Genomic DNA, 19,638 nt, shown 5'->3' on the forward strand with positions numbered 1-19,638 from the left:
TTTCGTGACCCCTTTTACCAGTTTTTCATGGATGGAATAGAGTTCTTTAAGTAAAGGCCATACCATCGTTTTATTCCGAACGCGTCTTATCTTTCTTCTGGTTCCTTCTCTTATTTCAGGTTATCTAAGTCCTAGGTCATTTTTCCGTCGTCAAGGGGTAAGGCAGTTTCCAATGATCATATCCAAAATTTAAAGCATTTAAAAACAATTCCCTGAATTATTTCACGAAATAAAGTTCAATCTAACCAACACCGCGGTGAGTATTTGCCCTTCTTTAAATCCCAACCCTGAAGAATAAGTATCCAACCCTTGGTCCTACTCTTTACTCCATCTTCGACACTGAACTCTGTCGCCTCCTTCTCCCCTTCCTTTTCTCGCCTTGTCAGAGAGTCGTGTTCGGATAGCGGTAATGAAATATTGTCTAACATTACAGGTGTCACTTTTCGGGGGAGGAGAAGGAAGAAGATGAGGCTAAGATGGGCCCTAAAGGATGGAGAAGGTGGCGGTATGGAAGTGAATAACTCAATTATGAATAACTCGATATCCGTAGCTAGAACCAACCAGCCCAAACTACGAGCCACCACCACCACCTTCCTTTCCGTCTTCGCGATCAATAAGGTGCCGAGCTATATAAAGACCGAGGCTTAAAGGGAGAGACTGGGGATTGAACCAACCAGCATCTCGTCGAGCTATAGCCACGAGCCAACGCCATTAGTGACCCTAAAAGGGAAGTGATGGGATAATCGCGCGAAATAGGGACGCGCGCGCCCGGGAAGACCCTCTCGCGGCGGATAACCTTTAGGGATTTAAAGGATGAACCCCAGTTAAAGAGCAAGGTGAACCCCGCCAATGCAAAGTGTAAAAGGGAAGATTTGTAGACACGGATATATATATATATCCTGAGAGGTAAATAAAGATATTTAGATTTTGACCCTACTATACATCTTTAAAGGACTTTAACAGAGTAACTAACGTTTTTATTGGTTACTATCAATCACTAACACTCAGTTATTGGTTATTAACTGACGCCAAAGATTTACGAAGACATACTCGCGTTTAATTTAAGATTGATTAATTTATTCAATTCAATTTGATCAATAAGCAATGGCACTAACTAAAATTAACCCGTGATTTGTATAACTCATGCAGCTGGCCTGGCAGGCTATAAGATTCCGTTTATAAATTGCTAATAACCTTTTTTTACTAATGATATATATCCAATCTGAATTAACAACATCAAAGTAAGTAATTTTGTTGTGAAAGAAAAAAAAAATATTCTCGATTCGGAAAACCAAAGTTCTAACTAGTAACTACAGCCTTTAAATTATTCAATTAGGTCTTCGCTATTCCATAGATTAAACCGTCGTCCTGAACTCCCACCCGGTCCTATTTCATTTCGGCTTTAAGTGAAATAAAATAAGTATAGATCGCCAAAAGCAAAAACAACACTGCAGCTCTTCTGATTACAGTCATTTGCTTCAGGGTAAATTTAATTCGTTTCCTAGGCCCTTGGCATCGTTCATTAACTATACATATAATACCTCCTTTTATTTCGATGTTTCTATTTTATTTTTATTTTTTCTTCGTTACCCCCTCGTATCACGTTTAGTTCTAACCGAGTTAATTATTCTTTAATCTAGGATTAATGAATTGGCTGGGAAAGAAAAATCAACCAAGTACCCGTTACGTTTTGTCCAGCCCCCTCTATCCTTTCCCCCGGCCCCCAAAGTAGGCTATTTAACTAAATAGCGTACAGGGGGCTAGAGCTATTCTTCTTTTGCGCTAAATCTAGTACTCTATATTATATCTTTTTAGTTTTATTCTTTTTCATATATTTTTGCGTACAGCCTTAGAAGGAGTATTGAAAAAACTCTTTTTTGCAGTGAAAAATTGACCCCTTTCGAGGTTGGTTTCTTCTATAGCCGTTACTCTTTTTCGGTTCTGTTATTAATTAGTTTACTCGGGGGGATCATTCCGGCCATTGGGTTCTTGGTTCGCGACCGCGGTGGGCCTCGGCTAAGGCATCTCTCATCCACCTTGCCGTATAATTCGATAAAACCTCGCTTCTACAAATTGCATTTTCTTTCCTTGCCCCCTTCTCGTTCTTCTAAAGGTTTCTCGCGTACAGAGAGAAAGGATCGTGCTCTTTTAAGGGGAATGTTCACCTTTTATAAGTCACGATTTACTCCCTTGGATTAATTGGACGTTATATGGGCTTAGACAGAGCGGGCGCCCTAAAAGTTATTACATCTCGTAATTTCTAGAATTCGGATAAAATCAAGGGACCATTTGGTTTTTCCGTGGAAAATTGATACACAAGTTACGCCGTCGCTGCTTGGTTTGCCGTAAAAGTTCTGATTTGAAAAATCAGGTTTTCCATTGGTGCAAATCAAGACGATTAAAGGGGGAGTGAAAAGGAAAAGAAAAATTAAGGTTTTATTTTATAGATTCTTCTTCTACTAGGCCTAATTATAAAACAAATTGAATGAAATTTAGCACGAGATTTGATAAAAAAAACTGCACGCTTTGTGACATTCTCTTATTTTTTAAATACCCTGTATAGAAAAATTTTAAATATTAAATTTGTTTAAATCATTTTAGAATATTTGTAAAAAAAACCAAGCAAAAACATTGCTATACGGGAAAACCCCCTTACAGGCGAAACGGCTAACGTTAGTTTCCGATAGAACGCCTGTAGAAATGTTTTCCCATCAATACACCCAATTTCGAGGAGAAGTTACGTTCCAGGCGAAGGGGTATTAAAACTAAAATTTATATGACATAATTAGGGCAATAGAGGGGATATCGCGGAACAACAAACATCAGAGTAAAGTGCACTCGCTCAATAATTAAACTTCAATCCTTATCCTTTACGTTATTACCAAATTATTACGTCATTTCTACAGACGCCGTCGTGGCATATTGGATCTTAAACTCCACCCCTTTTGCGCCCCTGTCAACCAACCCCCCTTTACAAATTCCGAGTATGTATTACGCTCTGGCGATTTTCAATTCCGTTACTATGGGAGCTCTCGTTCGTCACCAGAAATCCATTTACATATCTCGGGACCTTTCTCTCGATTATAGCTCGTTTCAATAATTCCCTCCAATTCCGTGGGCCCGTTGAAGGTTTCAAACTAGCGAAAGAAACACTTCTAGGCCTACACCGAACAGTTTGTATTAGAAAATCAATGGCCTTGGTCAAAGCTTTAACAGTCTTCCACCCTGTTACCTTACCCTCAATGACAAAAATATTGGCTTTCCTACGCGACATTTTGGGGCAACGCAAAATCCAATGCTAAATACATGTATAACCAACTCGGGACGGGTAACTGGGGACTGTTTTGAAGTGACAGTCTGACAATATAAAAGTATAAATTCGAAATTTATTCGTTTGGATGAAACGCGGTGCATCACGGTGAGTGACGTCGAGCAAAAGAAGTATTTTTTTAAAAAAATATTTCTTATATTTATTTCTCCGATATTCTTCCCTTTTAACAAAAGAGTGTATTATATAAACAAATATCGGACATGTCGACCTTGAAACTTGACCACTGGGATTAAAATTTGGTCTACGTCCATTATAATCTCCTCTAAGCTAAGTCCTAAAATTCCTAATAGTGATCTAAATCTCAACTCTTTACTTTGGAAAAATAAATAAATAATAAATAAATAAATAAATAAAAAGTAAATTAACCCGTTGAAAAAACTAGATCAAAGTTATTTTTTTCCAATATTTTGGTTTAACTGTAACGATTGAGTCGAGATTTGTAAAATAAATAAAGTTGATTGGTAGGTATCACTGTAGATAAAAAAGGGGTGGGAGTAAAGAAGTAAGAAAAAATTCGTTCAGAACTGGCGCTCAGATGGAAAGATGGAAGAAATAGAAGCCATTGGGATTGCGCTAGGATAACGCAAAAAAAAAAAAAGAAAAAAGAAGTTTATCTCTGGCGTGTATGTACGAGAATGAAAGGAAAATTCGTTGAGAAGGAAAAGAAGAAGAAGAAAAATTCCATCGCGTCCCTCAACGGGAGTTTCTTCAATTATGTAAATAACCATGCAGGACGGAGCACGCGTCGAGTCCAGCCTCCTATACTTTCTTTTTACATTTCTCTTCTCGTCCCCTCGTCTTAAATCTCTTTATTTTCGCGTTCGCGGCCCATAACATAACAAAAAAAAAACTTAGCGAAAAAAAAAGGGATAGTTCCTTCTCTTCTAGACCTACAATCCGAATCTTCAATTTCAAACGCAGAATGCAATGAAAACTCTTACACTCCATGCAGTACTTCCTTTCTCTTAAAATGGTATAAAAATATTGTATGAAATATAAGGAGTTCAATGGAAATTATGAACAATCCAAGAGTGTAACTATAGTAATCAAGCATTTGATATGTACTGCACGCGATTCCCTATCCCAAATTGGGTATAGAAATTAAGTTCAAAGTAAAGATAAAACGTATCACATGATCAAGATTTACTTCAAAACACGACCTTCCAATATTATAAGGTAAATCTCAGCTTGGGCAAAAATGTATTCTACCGAGGAGATGAACTTTCTGGCGCTCGTAGATCCGTGTTGCTTTTTAGAATGGCTCTCACGTTTTCGCAAATGCCCGTGTCATGTAAATTGTAAATGTAGCTTTATTTCCCGAGCTTTGTAAGAACGTTTCTTATTCGTGCGCCCATGCTATTTTTCATCCTACCCAGTCACGCTCCCGGGCTGGCTGGCGTAAAGGCCATAGTAGCAGCCATTAACATTGTGTGAGCGCGCCAACGTTGTTACATCACTTGTCAGTGTAGTTATTACACGTTACAGTTTGCTCCTACATCACCCCATACTAACCGTGGATACGGTACAGCGCGTGGATTCAAAACCAACCTCATTCGCCAACGAATAAGTAATAAAGTCAAAAGCGGGGCAAAAGGAAACGAAAACGACGAATACGCTCGCTCTATTCAACTTTCCTTCAATTAACAGGTTGGCACGGATAAACTCCAGAAACATTCGTGATATACGAAGTAATTAAGGTAAAAGCAGCCATAAGAGAATTTAAACTAAGTTCGTAAACCATTCCTACCAGCTTTCTGTCAATTATTAGGATGAATTGAACGCGGAGAAACGGGGGGATATTCCAGACGTAAACAGTATTGAGAAATGTTTATAGCTTAGAGTATCGGTGTAATATCTCTCAGGAAACCCGTATAAGGAGGGTTCCCAGTGATGAGTTTGAGAGTGGGATATAACACGTTGTCGAGTGGGGCCTTGGTACACTCGAACCGCGCTTCGAGATACACCGATGATTTTGAGAGGTAGTATAAGATATCTAATAGGCACTACTACCGAGATGGAGCGCTTCTCCCCCATTGTTATTCTACCTAACATTCGAAAGCCTATTTGAACAAAAATATATAAAAAAAACCTATCTAGGAGTATAGCCTGTCTGAAACTCCGCAACCCTAAGGGAGAAAAAACATACTGTATATATATATATAAGTTATACAGGGTGTTTGTGAAAGGTCCATCAATAATGAAAGGGCGTATTTATTGGGCCATTTTGAGTCGAAAATGTTCTATGACATTTTTCCGTTCGGGCCACTGTTTTCAAGTTATGATTGGAGTAATTTACGGATGACCCCTTAAATTTAATTAAGAAATTGAAAGACAGCGCTAATTTAATGAAGGGGTCATCCCTAAAATATTCAAATCATAACTCGAAAACCGTGGCTCGGACGGCAAAATGTCATAGAACATTTTCGACTCAAAATGGCCCAATAAATACGCCCTTTCATTATTGATGGACTTTTCACAAACACCCTGTATATAGATAAGTTTCTTCGAAGCCAATATGATGGCAGCCTAGAATTTGACCTTTAAAAATGTGTAAGACGGTTTATTCTGGTTGGTGGGTGGGTGTTTCTATAGAATTTTGGAAGTTTACGTCAAAAATGAGTGTATTACGATATTGTTTTTGATTGGTTAGGAAGCAACCGAAAATTTCAATAGAAAATATGTTTAGTATGTTTTGTACATTTACTTCCCACTACATTCTTATACATCCCTCGCCTAAAATTCATTTTATAACATCACTCCCACTTCACGTTTAATCATCCTTCATGTACGCATACGTTTGCACTCTTACCACGATAATATTTAAACGAATGGTATCTTGAAACTCATTGAAACCTCTGACTGTTACAGCAAGTGAACTGTAACGTTTCTTTTTTCTAATAATAGCGTCTCGTTTCATCCTAACTCCACGGTATCCGACGTCAAAATACCCGGGGCAGTATGTCTGGTACCGCTATACCCCCAATTCTTATTATTCTTCATCCTATATGCCTGAAACATGTGCCCCTATCCTAGCTTCATTCCTGTATTGCTTAAGGCAATGTAGTATTTTTCCCCGACTATTATTCTAAACCTCTCTCTCTTTTCCTTTTTTATTTTCTTTTTTCCTCTGTTAGTTTTTTTTTATATATACGTAATGGTTAATTAGTATCAGAGACACAAAGACAACGAGTTCAGGCTGGTAATCGTCGATAAATCCGCCCCAAAGAACTTCTAAAGTCTCGTGAACCATTCATTCATTCCAAAGAGCTCGGGAACCTTGGTACGTATAGCAAAAAGAAATCTCGTGCCGAGGAAATGGAAAAATCGAATTAAAAAAAAGGGGTTACGTAAACGCAACGCTCGTGTGAGTTTTTGGTTTCTCGTGCGAATTACAATTCTTTCGGAAAACTGAATCATTCCGTGTTTGCTTTGGGTTCAATTTCGGTTGTCCCGAGGGGCCGAAAACGCTAATTGGATTGCAAAATAATAATAATAATCTTGTTTAATTAATAACTTTATGCCCTTAATATCATTTGCGAATCACGGAGTCAAGTCCGGGCCCTAATAGAGTTAGTTGGTTGTGGGGTGGTATTAAAATACACATTATTTCAGGTCATTAATTTATTGTTTGTGGAATGAATGATTTTGAGACGGTTTTTACTTTGAAGTATAAATGCAAAGGAGGTTTTGACTATTGGGAGTCAATTTCGGTTAGTCAGGGAAGATTTTGCAGCTTTTTCTGGTATCTAATTGTGTGATACATCGATTTTGTCCCCAATTATTGAGAGACATAAAAAAACTCAAATAATTCTTCACGCTTTCCTGGTATGAAAAAAATTGGCTTAGTTTCAGCACCTTGTTTATAATTAATTAAATAAATAACTAAATAAACGGACAAAATTAGTGAAGATATGACTGACGAATTTCTCAGGGCCTTATAGCTATATATATTTCTTTACTCTGAATCCAGATAAAAAAGAAGAACGGCCGCTGTGTTTTCTCTCTTATCTTTTCAATCTAAGCTTTCTTCCTTATGCATATCCAACATGATACGGCGGCGTTTGTCCTAACACCCTGTTAGTCCCAACCAACGAACTGCCAACTCATTTCCCGTTTAGTGTCAAACGGAAACTGGCGCCCTTAGGATATTGTCTGTGACATCGTGTAGCGTATAGAAGAAAATAAAAAAAGAAAATTCGGTGGAAAATTTCCCTAATATAAAACCGAATCAGCGAAAAAAGCCTTAGAATAAGCGGGAAAATTCCTTTAGGTCAATTCTATCCCACTCCGAGATTATGTTATGCTAAAATAAAAGTCTATATAAGAAAGGTGAAAAGCAAAAAGAAGAGTACCCAAAGCTTTTTCTTTCAATTCTTCTCTAAGCCTTGGTCTAAGAAAAGTAGACGAAAACGTTCGGCAACGTTCAATGTTTACACGGAAGCTACAATCCTATATTGTATAGTATAGCTTCTTTAAATTCGAATGGAACAGTCTACACGAAAAAATATAAAAAAGGACCCATTTTATTTCGGGGAATCTAGTATAGAGTAAGTACGCTTATATTTCGGTAGTATACTGATTCTATATATGGTATACGCCTTTTTCCTGAACTTTAAACGCATTCATATTGGCATTGGGGTGAGAGATCAGTAACTTTCCATGCAAAATACCATAAAATCTGTATTGAAATCGCGTAGATATTAAGCGATAAATAGTATAGTTTTCCGACCCCTCGTGAAAAAGTAGCGAAAGCGCGCGCTCGAAAGGCACGAGGAATACCGCGTGCCTTTTTCCCGCCCATCCTTATAACACGCAGCTTCCGAGCAGCATCCTTTTTTATCTCCATCTTCTTAGAGAAGCCGAAGAGCGAACGGAAGAGAAAGAGAGAAGAAAATACAAAGAAAGAAAAGACGTAGAATAAAACAAGTTGGGAAAGCCAAAATATTACCTCTCCGAGTGGAGATGACTATCACTACCCCTTAAACAACCTAAATATATGCATCTATCGCTTTTTTTAATTCTTTGCAAGTGCAGGAATTCAATTTTAAAATAATCAATTGTTCAAGCCTTTTCAATATCTCTCAATTGCTGGGGAAACTCTACTCTCTTGCTATACCTCAACCGTATTCTTAGTCTACCAGTACTTGTAACATTTGTCCATATCAAAGCTGAATCATACATCGCCACACAAAAAGCAAATGTCCCCAAAACATGGAAGCCACAACCCAATCACACATAAGCTAGGCTCGTACTTGTTCATCGCTTTCGATGATTTCACTAATATTAGCATTAACATTTTGTACATTATTGGGTTCCTTATTAATAGATATGCCTACGCCTACAGTACTTTCAATAGAACATTTATTTAATGCATTATCTTTCGTACGATCATGGCCAACTGGCCTCGTGGTAGGACCAACATTTTGCGTGCTAGAACCTGTTCCAGAAACAGCCTTCTCCTTTCATTTTCTCGTTTCCTAAATTCAGGATCTGACCTTTTTGCCCTCATTCTTTCCCTTGCCTTTCGTTTTCTGATTTCCTCTTTACTTAAATTATTATCTTCCTCCATTTACTTATTAATCAGTTAAATACTCACCAAGGTTGGCAAAATCAATCTCCTTAAATACTCACACAGGTTGGCAAAATCAATCTCCTTCAGTAATACGTAAGGCTTAATTATATTATTTGCCGAACAAAATTAATCGAGCAAATTTAACACTTAACTTCTTCCTTCGAAATTCTATCAAAGAATGAATCAACTGTTTAAAGAAAGGTTTTTTTCTCGAATAGGGCGCTATCATACCAACAGCAATTCCGTCATATTTAAAAAATATACATTGCCAACACTTTTTTCAAATAAAGAATGATAAAAGTGCGTAAAAAAGGTCATTCACAAATAGGCCTAGGGGGCGTATAAACTAAACAGCAACAACGCTCTACAGCTACACTAATCTTACACAAACAAGGAGTACTATAAACCCACTACTGGAAGCGGTATTTTTATTCAAACGTAAAACAATTTCGCTTAAGCTTAACATCTCTAGACATCGGTAAAAATGTCTCTATCACTCCTAAACATTATAACTCAAATTCATCTGATTATGTTTTAACAAGGTTAAATCTAACTGGGAGTATCTGTCTAAGGAAATATGAAATTTTATCTTAACAGTTCGTTAAATCATAAGTTTATAACGAAAAAACGCGGAAGGGGAAAACGAGCAGACAACAGCGATTTTTGGGGGTAGAAGGTTAAGAGCGCCATCTGTCGTCCGTGCCAAAGTTGAACTTCCACTCGAAACGCAATGAGAAAGTGGATAAAATAATGCCATCAGCTATTTAACTGCGTCGATATATTTAACGACTTGACCCATGACATGCCCATAACACTGGCTTCTATGAATCCTTTTTATTCTTGGATGCTAGGAAACTTGATAGACGTAACAGTCTGTACCAAGTACCCAAGCATCCTTCAATAAACGCCTGGCAACATTGTGGTACGCATGGTACAACTAAAAAATAGGATGTGTATCTATCTTTCCAGTCACTCCAAGTCGTTAAGCCCTCATTACAGAGGATTTGAAACACTATCGTAATTCCAAGTGTCTCGAATCTCTACGTTCCTGTCCATTATGAACAGTGCTGAGAGAAAGATACATCAGAAAGAGCCATTCAAATCGAATTGCCGAAAATATTATCCATATTTTCATTTCATATAACAGAGAAAACAAATTATTATGGTTCTGAGAGGAGCTTCCCATTTTGGTTGTTGTTCTCAAAAATATATCGCAATGCACGGGCCTAGATAGATACAGGAGGCAATGTAGGAAATATAACGCAATGCACGGGCCTAAAAAGATATAAGAGACAATGTACGAAATATAACGCAATGCACGGGCCTTGATAGATATAGGAGGCAATGATTTAACGACTTCGGTACTTGGGTTTATCTTTAATATTTAAATAAATATAATTATTTTTAATTATTTTAATCGCCAGTAAATAACTTTAAAAATAGTTAAATCGTTTACAATAAAGTTGTTCCTATTATCTTTCGAAACTTTGCTAATATTGACGTTTAAAGTGAAGGGTACCCCTCTTGCCCGCTTTTTTCAAATTTTGGGGTATATATACGTTTCGTTTCCATTATAATAATAGATAAAAACGCATTCGCGTGAACCTTTGGTGGAAGCCCTGCCATTGGGAGGCTAGACGTTTCTCGTAACCCTAGCCGATCGCCGCGTATATCTTAAAACCAAATAATAGATAAAAACGCATTCGCGTGAACCGATGGTGGAAGCCCTGCCATTGGGAGGCTAGACGTTTCTCGTAACCCTAGCCGATCGCCGCGTATATCTTGGAACCAAACGATGACGGAGGAAAAGAAGCCAGAATGTACTGACTGGCGTCCATGTGGAATGGACAAAAGACCTGAAGATGGTGGTGCATTGAAGCTGGTGTCAATGTGGAATTGACGAAGAACAGAAGATGGTGGTGCATAGAACCTGGTGTCAATGTGGAATTGACGAAGAACAGAAGATGGTGGTGCATAGAAGCTGGTGTCAAGGTGAAATTGACGAAGAACAGAAGATGGTGGTGCTTGGAAGCTAGCAAGTACAGACTAGTGTCCATGTGGAGTGGACGAAAACCAAAGCTGGTGGTGTTGGAACTCAAGTAGAATAGCCAGAGGAGACAAACCCAAATTTCCGTGAACTGTCAATGCAGTCCGGAAATTGGGAACACGTTTGCTCCGATACGCAAACTGCGAACGCGGTCACGTGGGGCGTGACAGACACACACACAGACACACACGCACGTCCGGTGTAATACCTCTCCGTGACATACGTCACTCGGAGAGGTAAAAATGGAATATTTTTTCTCCAAAGACCTTCTTAGGCTTACGAGGCTTAGTTCGCTTGGAGAAGAATTGTATATCCGCGTATTCGGTCTTTCATTTCGCTAGGATATGCCGATTTTTTCTCTAACAAAAAAAAAATAAGCCCTCCTCGGCCCCCTAGAGGTGGGATTCGACAAGGTTTTACCGGGTATACCCCTTTTCCTCTTATGGTCTTATACTAAATGTACATACGTTAAGCCTTTGCCATATTTTTTTTTTGGCGTCTTATAAGGGAATATGGCGAATTAATTCAATTCTCCTTTGAAAATTATTATCATTCGTAATTAAATCCATACGTAAATTTCAAATAATGATAATATATAAATAATTCCACAAAAAAAATCAATCGGCCATACCATTTTACAAATGGCGTCTCAGCTAGATAGACGAAAATAGCGGAATTACATCGCCTCCCCCTCTCTTGGACAGTCAATCACTTCCAATAAAAACACATTAATATTCATTTGAAAATGTTATAAATTCTTAATACGTCTTATTCCTGGGCGGATATGGCTTATATTTCTGGTACATAAAAGTAATTGGCATATACTGCAATAGGGTAAAACAACATATAACCTTTTAAGAAATAAAACGAGAACTTCTAACAGCATCTTATATTACAAGTCTTACAAGCAACTTTTAGGTCTATGTTTATATACTCAAGCAAGTTCAAGGTATCTTCTTGTTTTCCTATTGCCTTACATTACATAAATTCCCTACATAGACTCTGTATACAGCGAAGACTCGAAAAGAAAACATGGCCGCCGTGTACGCCTCTAATTTCGTTAAGTTCTAGAGTCCTGTACCAAAAATAAAAGAGACAAAACTGGCCTACACGATCGCTCGTAAAATAAAATAGGCCTAAAACTCGGGGAGCCATTAAGACAATGGAGTAACAGCACCGTGTGTTATCTTCCCATAAAACAAAATACACGCAGAACCAGTAGAGTTACGATATAGTTACGAGTGCGGTTGCGTTTACACTAAAAACGTTTTAAGTATACTCTTTGTTTTTCTATTAATTTTACCATAATCTTAAAATTTCACCGGTTGCCTTTTTAGCCCTGGATATATTTTTTATTTCCTAAGCAAAACACTATAGGGAATTTATGACCTTAACCTTGGGCCGAGGGTTTTTTGCGGGAAGGAAGGAAAATCTCACGTGACCATATCCCCATCTAACCTAGATTAGGATTTTAAACATTAATGAGGAGAATACGTAACTATGTTACGCGAATCCATCCAATATACATATTTTAAAGGGGCGGGACAGTCAGTGTTTATACAGATATGGTAATAGTATAAACGTAATGTACGACAAAATTAGACATTTCAAGAAATAAAACGTAATAAAATTCAACTTAATTCCTTGTACGTAGGCGCGTGTGGTAAACTTTTTATATGAATCTCGATACATTATTTTAAATAAAAAAATTGCCCAAATTTATCATATAGAAAATTTGAGAATTAAGTCCCGTGCATGCAAACCCTTCAAAAAATAATCTACCGACGAATTAAAAAAAAAAGGTTGGGGGATTAATAAAGGAAAGTATAATCGTAGCCAATCATGCATTGCGAATAGATTCCAGAATTTTCTGCGTAAAGGATAAATGTGGGTATAGGCAGAAAGCAAGCTACAGGGTCGGAGGTTTTCATTTGAAGTAAAGTATGGGAAGTTATTTTTCCCATAATCCTTTATTAGCTGGCTACTCGAACGGCGAGCAGGAGTAGGGGGGGGAGTAGAAAAAATCGGTGTAAGCAGCTAGCTAGCTAGCTAGCTACATGTACAGGGTAATAATCAGCCGTCGAGAATCGTGAATGATTTAATAATTGGCTCATCCGACCGAAATGAAAATGATAAATGGTGGAAAGACTCTCCTATCCTCTACACTCTCTCTCTCTCTCTCTTACCCCCTCCCACGGTCTCCCGCCTTTTTTAACGCTTCGCATACGTCAGGATTTCAATGGGAATGCCATGTAACTCCGAACTCTTTATTTATTTCACAGGAAAATGATTAATAGAAGTAAAGACGGAAATTGCGTTTGGGAAACGTCAAGATCGAGTGATAAGTATATACGATTAACAGATAGACAAGGCGGTAATTATTTTCAATTGGGACCATTTAAATTCATTTGGTGCGCTTACGATGACGGATGGAGTTACAAAAAGCAACTTTATGTATTTTAAAAAGTTATTGGCTTACCTTTCAGATGATTTATCTAACTGGTGTCTATGGTGGTGCAGGCTTGAGGACCATTGTTTGATGAAAGTTACAGTAAGTTAACGTTTCATTCTATAACGTTATGGAATCTATAATATAAAAAAGGTTCAATTAAATTCAAAGAAATTTATTATTTTTTCAAAATAAAAATAAGTTAATATTAAAACTTGATTTTATTAAATAGTTCGAGTAGTTCATAACACTCTTTGACTTTCGGGGTCCAAGTTTCACCCATAACAACCCATTAATTATTCCTTAATTATAGTTAATAAATTAACCACTTTAGAATAAGTCGCTAGACGAAAGATCTATTTACGTCCACCTTAAAAGGAGATAATAAAAATGTCCCAATATTTAAAGATACTACATTTTGTCCTTAAAGTATATACTCGGTCCGAACACCTTTCCCATAAAGTCCCACCCATTTTTAGTTGAACCCTTGTGACGCAAGACTCATGGTGGCTTTTTCCCATATATTATTCAAGGCGTTTGATGCCACCAATACGTCCTTTCCGTATAACAAACGCTTTAAACAAGAGAGAGACTCGAATATGTTTAAAATTTTTAAAAAGACTAATATCGTCAGAGGAAAATTCCGATGGAATTAGGAGGAGAGAGAAAGAGAGAGAGAGAACAGAGAGAGAGAGAAGAGAGAGTGAGTACAAAAGATTAATGATTTAGTTTTCATGAGAGAGTCAGCTAGTAGAAGGTGGACGGTGGAAAAGATAGAATATTAGAAAAGAGAAGCGAAGCTCTTTTGTTCCAAGTATCCGAAGCGGAATTGGAATTACAGTAAGGGTATAGGTTTAAACGTGATAAAAATAAAACCCTCGGATAAAATTTTTCCACAGCAAAAATACTACTTATAAAAGTTTCGTTCCTTTGAGAATGTTTTTTTTTAATACTATTTTTGGGTTTTTTTTATTTTAAAGAATCTTCAAAGAAGGTGATACCTCGAAGAAGAATTTTAATATTTAAAAATTAAAAATTAAAAATTAATTTTCTAGATAATATTTTGCGTTTCAGGTTTAACTCTAAAATTTCAGTTTAATGTTTACTGCGTGATTGGGTTCTTGAAGAAAAAAGAAAGAATATTTTACATCATGATATAAACCTCAGGCAAATACTATTTAAGCCTTGGCATGTCCTTGGTAGGGGGGTTTAAAAAATGTAATTGATTGTTTTAGCATCTGTCCATGAAAGCGTGAACACGCGATGAAAAGTATTATGGTAATAAGAATGAGGTCGCGACCATACGTAAAAATTTAACTTATTTTTCCCCGCCTGGATTAAGAATAATAAAAGTAAACATTATGCGCTAGGTGCAGGCATTGAAAGGTGTTTGCTCGAGGGGTCGGTCATTCATGAAATCCCGTACGCTACCCGTGAAATCCAACTTTTGAAATCCGAAATCAAAAGCAAAATCAGAAATCAGGACTGAAATCACAAAATCAGTATTGAAATCACAAAATCAGTATTGAAATCACAAAATCAGTAAAGAAATCACAAAATCAGCAACGAAATCACAAAATCAGCAACGAAATCACAAAATCAGCAACGAAATCACGAAATCAGTAACGAAATCACAAAATCAGAAACGAAATCACGAAATCAGTAACGAAATCACGAAATCAATAAAGAAATCCAAAGAAAATCGGAGGTAAAATGAAATAAACAGACCCGTTTTGAAGCTTATCCGTTTTGCCACGTTTAAAAAATCGCGCCATAGCTTGAGTTACGGCTATAGCTACATCTGGTGACCATATTTACGCGGGAAAATGCCAACGCCTCACAATCACAACTAGTCGAAACGTGCTCGTGCCAGTGTTGTAGTAAAAGCTTTACAGTTTCTCGCGAGAAAGGGTAATTGCGATTTGACCGAGGATTTCGCACATTTTACTTAAATTTACGAAAAAACTATTGTTTAATAACTACGTGTTTACTGAATTTATTTCATTATGGCAAACAATGAAAATGAACAGTGTAAAAAAACTGCAAGTGAACTATTTGTGCTCAAAATGAAGGAAGAACTTCCGCCGCAAGTGTTTGCTTGTTTAATTAATACTGGTTATGATTCTTTTGAATCTATCAAGAAACTTGAAGAACCGGAAAACATTCAGAAATTAGAACAATACATCAGGGATAATAATGAGATATTTGACGAAGAAGACGCTAAGTCAATGTTTGGAGTATTTTTCAAAAGCAGAAGTAAGTTTCGATTTCTTCCTGGACATTATCATAAGCTCGAAGCTTACGCTAAAACATTAGTCGAAATGCCCAAAACGACAATGACACTGAAGAATTTCTCAGACCAGAAAGCTGCTCCTAAAAGGTACACCAAAGGTACACCAGCACGGACTTTTACCTTTTCCAAGCCCATCACCGAAATTGACCTGACAAAGAACAATGACACGCGAAACATCGAATCAACCAACAATGACATTTCAAGCAAAGAAGCGTTGAATAATTCACCAATAAATGAGAGAAGTGAAGTTTTTGAAGATGCCACAACAGAGACCGCTGATAACTTAATTATAAGTGGTCTACGACAACAAATTGAAAAATACAAGAAAAATTCGACATGTGCAAAATTCTCTAATTCCAAAGAAGGCACCAACTACGAGATTTTGTCTGGAAGTTCACAGTCTAACGGTGTTTACCGAATAAACTGTTTAGTTTGTGGGAAGATGAGTGTCTTGAACAGAACATCTTCTGGATTAGGATATAGCGCCTCAAATTTTTATAGGCACATGAAAAAATGTTTTGAAAAGCCTAAGCCTAAATTGCCGCTTGTTCAAACTACCTTACGATTTACCGAAGAGCAAATTTCCAGAAGCCCCCATGATCAAGAAGTTGTTGGAATAAACATTTCTCAAGATTCAAGCGGAAACAAGACCAAAGATGGCCCTGAAAATCGTGAAGCGGATTTTCATTAGACCTCCCTTCCAGGGAAGTAGCTGAGAAGGGAGGGTCGTCTAGCATGTCTTCCACAAACTTAAAAAGAAAAACTTTTAATTTTTCAAGAAATGAGCGAAAGAAACGCATGTTTTTGGCGGCTGCTAATGATTCTTCACAAACTAAGCTTGATGATTTCTTCCCCACTTTAAATCAAATAGAGAACATTGCTAGAGAAAATGAGGGTATTTTTAAAGATTTAAGTTTGAAGTTGAGTAACCCTGAATCAAGCATTTCACAAGCAAATCCAGCAACAAATACAAATATTGGAGGATTTCTAAAACACTTATGGAACAACTGTCATTCAAGAACTAAGAGACATTCAGAAAGCGTGAAAAAATTTAGCACGGCACTTTTTATATTTGCTGGGTCTTTGGCGTATTCAAGCATTTCACAAGCAAATCCAGCAACAAATACAAATATTGGAGGATTTCTAAAACACTTATGGAACAACTGTCATTCAAGAACTAAGAGACATTCAGAAAGCGTGAAAAAATTTAGCACGGCACTTTTTATATTTGCTGGGTCTTTGGCGTATTCTTTTGTTGTTCAAAATTTACCATCAGCTTTACCATCCTTACGACAAGTCCGACGATATCTCTCAGAGGAAAGAAATCCAATCAAAGAAGGAGAAATTCGCATAGTTCAAGTATTGGAGCACCTTAAACGTTATAAAGTACCACACAAATTTGTGTCAGTTGCTGAGGATGGAACTCGTATTCTTAGTAGAATCGATTACGACCAAGCAAGTAATACTTGTGTCGGATTTGTTAGACCATTGAATAAGAATGGTTTTCCGAATATGCAGTCCATGGAATTTTCTTCTTACGAAACAGTTGTAGAATATTTTGAAAAGGAAGCTAAGGCAAACGTAGCATACGTTTACGTGGTACAGCCACTGCACCCCAACACTCCTCCATTATGCTTAAGCGTTTTTGGGACTGACAATAAATTTTCGAGTACAGACATAATAACAAGATGGAAGACCATAATTTCCGAATGTGCAAAAGTTGGGATTACCGTTGCATCTTTTTCAAGCGATGGTGACCCGAAGCTTCTTAAAGCCATGGTTAATGAATCCTCTCTATTTGATTTACACGTGCCACGTAATCCAAACATACCAGAAGAATGGACTTGGATTTCAAACATCTCTTTAAAGCCACCATTCTACTATCAAGACCATGTTCACGAAGGAACGAAACTAAGATCCAGAATTCTTAAAGATTCAGTGGTCCTTCCAATGGGTAATGAAGTTGTTTCCATCTCGCATCTAAAAATGTTGTTGTCAACTTGTTCTAAGGCGGAGCACGGCTTAAAGGAGTCGGACCTAAACCCCAAGGATAAGCAGAATTTCGCTGCTGTTGAGCGACTTTCATCTTTTAATATCGAGCGACTCTTAACTGAGAAAATTCCCAACAGCAAAGCTACAGTTGTGTACTTAAAGATAATGAGAGCGGTAACAACATCTTTTCTGAACAAACAAAAAACATTGATTGAGAGAATTGAAGAAGTTTGGTGGGCTGTTTTTGTCTTACGGTTTTGGAGGTTATGGATAGAAAAATCAGAATTCTATAGCTTGAAAGATAACTTTGTAACTCAAAACTGTTTTTCTGGCATAGAGTTAAACGCCCACAGTCTCGTTGCTCAATGTTTAAGCGATGATAGCTGTCGAGACTTCTTATACCCTCATTTAACAGGGTCACAGGCATGTGAGAAATTATTTAGATCCTTAAGAAGTATGTCTACAGTCTTTTCTACTGTAACAAATTTTTCAATGCTCGAACTTCTTAATCGTATTCATCGCCTTGATGTCCAAGCCCAGATAGCTTGTGAAGATTTCTTAAAATTTCCAAACCAAAAGAAAGATGGCCATCGTTTTGTTAATCAAAGAGTGACCTTGAGTTTAACAATACCCACCGCTTTTGAAATTAAAATAGCCATTGACAAAGCTAGATTGGAAGCAAAAGAAACAATTTCAATGTTAGGAATGACAGATGTTGTTGGAGTTTCAGACGCGGAACTGTTAAAGAGCGTTTTAGTGAAGGTGCGCAAACCAAAGATTGAACCTGCGCTAGAAGACTTCGAAGAAGATGAAGACGAAAATAACGATGCAATTTGTGATGTGGTACCCTCGACTACGTCGAACCTGGATTACGAAGTAGTTTCTGAGGAATATGGTGGCTTAGCAGAAGATATGGAAACAATTCACTCTTCGTGCAACAGAAACGGAGTAAGGTTTGTAAAGCGTCAAACCGATTTAAGAAGCAGTGGTCTTCCTGTGTACGACATGGTGGCGAGCGTTGGCGCAAAAAATAGCCGAACCTTGGCAAAAAGTATCAAATGCAACTCTCCATTTACCGCTTTTACTAACACAGGCGAAACTCTTTTCATAAGAAAAACCACCGCACTATGGCTATTGAATTCTCATGAAACCTTGTCAAATGACCGCTTACTTCGCGTAAGAGATAACTCTAGTCAAAGTTCAAGACATTTCTCGAAAACGACTAATACGAAACCATACAAAGCAGATGCCGTTAATGTCGGTGACTTATGTGCTTTTCGGTATGAAAAGAAATATTTAATTGGTCGAATACTACAATTTTCTTATCAGAATGGTAAAACCTCCACGAATAGAAGTTATTCTGGAAACTATGTCAATATTAAAGATGCCAATAGAATTGGAGTCCTGTGCAATTGGTATGAATCGGTGGGTGAATCGAGCTTAGAACTAAAACAATGTGATAGATTTAGTCATGGTTATTGCAGTTTATCAACATATTTTTGTACAGTTCCTGAAAATAGCTTTACATACAAAGATATGAAGATGTTTTTGTCAGAAAATATTTTTAAAGATATTGATGACTTACTAAAAAGGAAGTGATAATTATTGTACCTGATTTAAAAATGTGTATAAATAAATAAAGTGGTTTTTCTTGTAATTTACCTCCTTTTTAATTTTAATTAACACCGTATTAAAGGAAATATGCTCAGTTTTAAAAAGACCGTTGACCTACCGAGGTGCTATTTCATTAAATAAAATTATTGAATCTAAGTTTAAAAAAACATGACCAGAATGGTAGTCATATTCACGGGGAAAATCTAAAAATCCGACGAAATCACGGGGGAAATATCAAAATCCGACGAAATCACGGGGGAAATATCAAAATCCGATGAAATCAAGGAAATAAAATCAAAATCCGATGAAATCAAGGAAATAAAATCAAAATCCGATGAAA

At 37.1% G+C, this 19,638-nt stretch overlaps 2 protein-coding genes across 2 annotated transcripts in view; one reads left to right on the forward strand and one right to left on the reverse strand.

Annotated features, from left to right (window-relative positions):
• The window catches only part of pio (zona pellucida domain-containing protein piopio), a 174,243-nt gene that overhangs the window by 92,756 nt on the left and 61,849 nt on the right, over window positions 1-19,638 (reverse strand). The window contains exon 2 of the mRNA XM_089868194.1: window positions 13,430-13,536. The gene's annotated coding sequence lies outside the window, so the exon portion shown is untranslated. The remainder of the gene's footprint in view (window positions 1-13,429; window positions 13,537-19,638) is intronic.
• Window positions 15,406-16,383, forward strand: LOC149692435 (uncharacterized). The gene is made up of 2 exons (XM_089868174.1): window positions 15,406-15,655; window positions 15,758-16,383. Exons 1-2 carry the CDS (start codon window positions 15,406-15,408, stop codon window positions 16,381-16,383), a joined length of 876 nt encoding a protein of 291 aa, XP_089724300.1.

This window comes from Phalangium opilio, unplaced genomic scaffold (assembly GCF_054372755.1).
Source record: "Phalangium opilio isolate 3A_F unplaced genomic scaffold, DU_Popi_V2 ptg000024l_1, whole genome shotgun sequence".
In the NCBI taxonomy this organism is placed as follows: Eukaryota; Metazoa; Arthropoda; class Arachnida; order Opiliones; family Phalangiidae; genus Phalangium; species Phalangium opilio.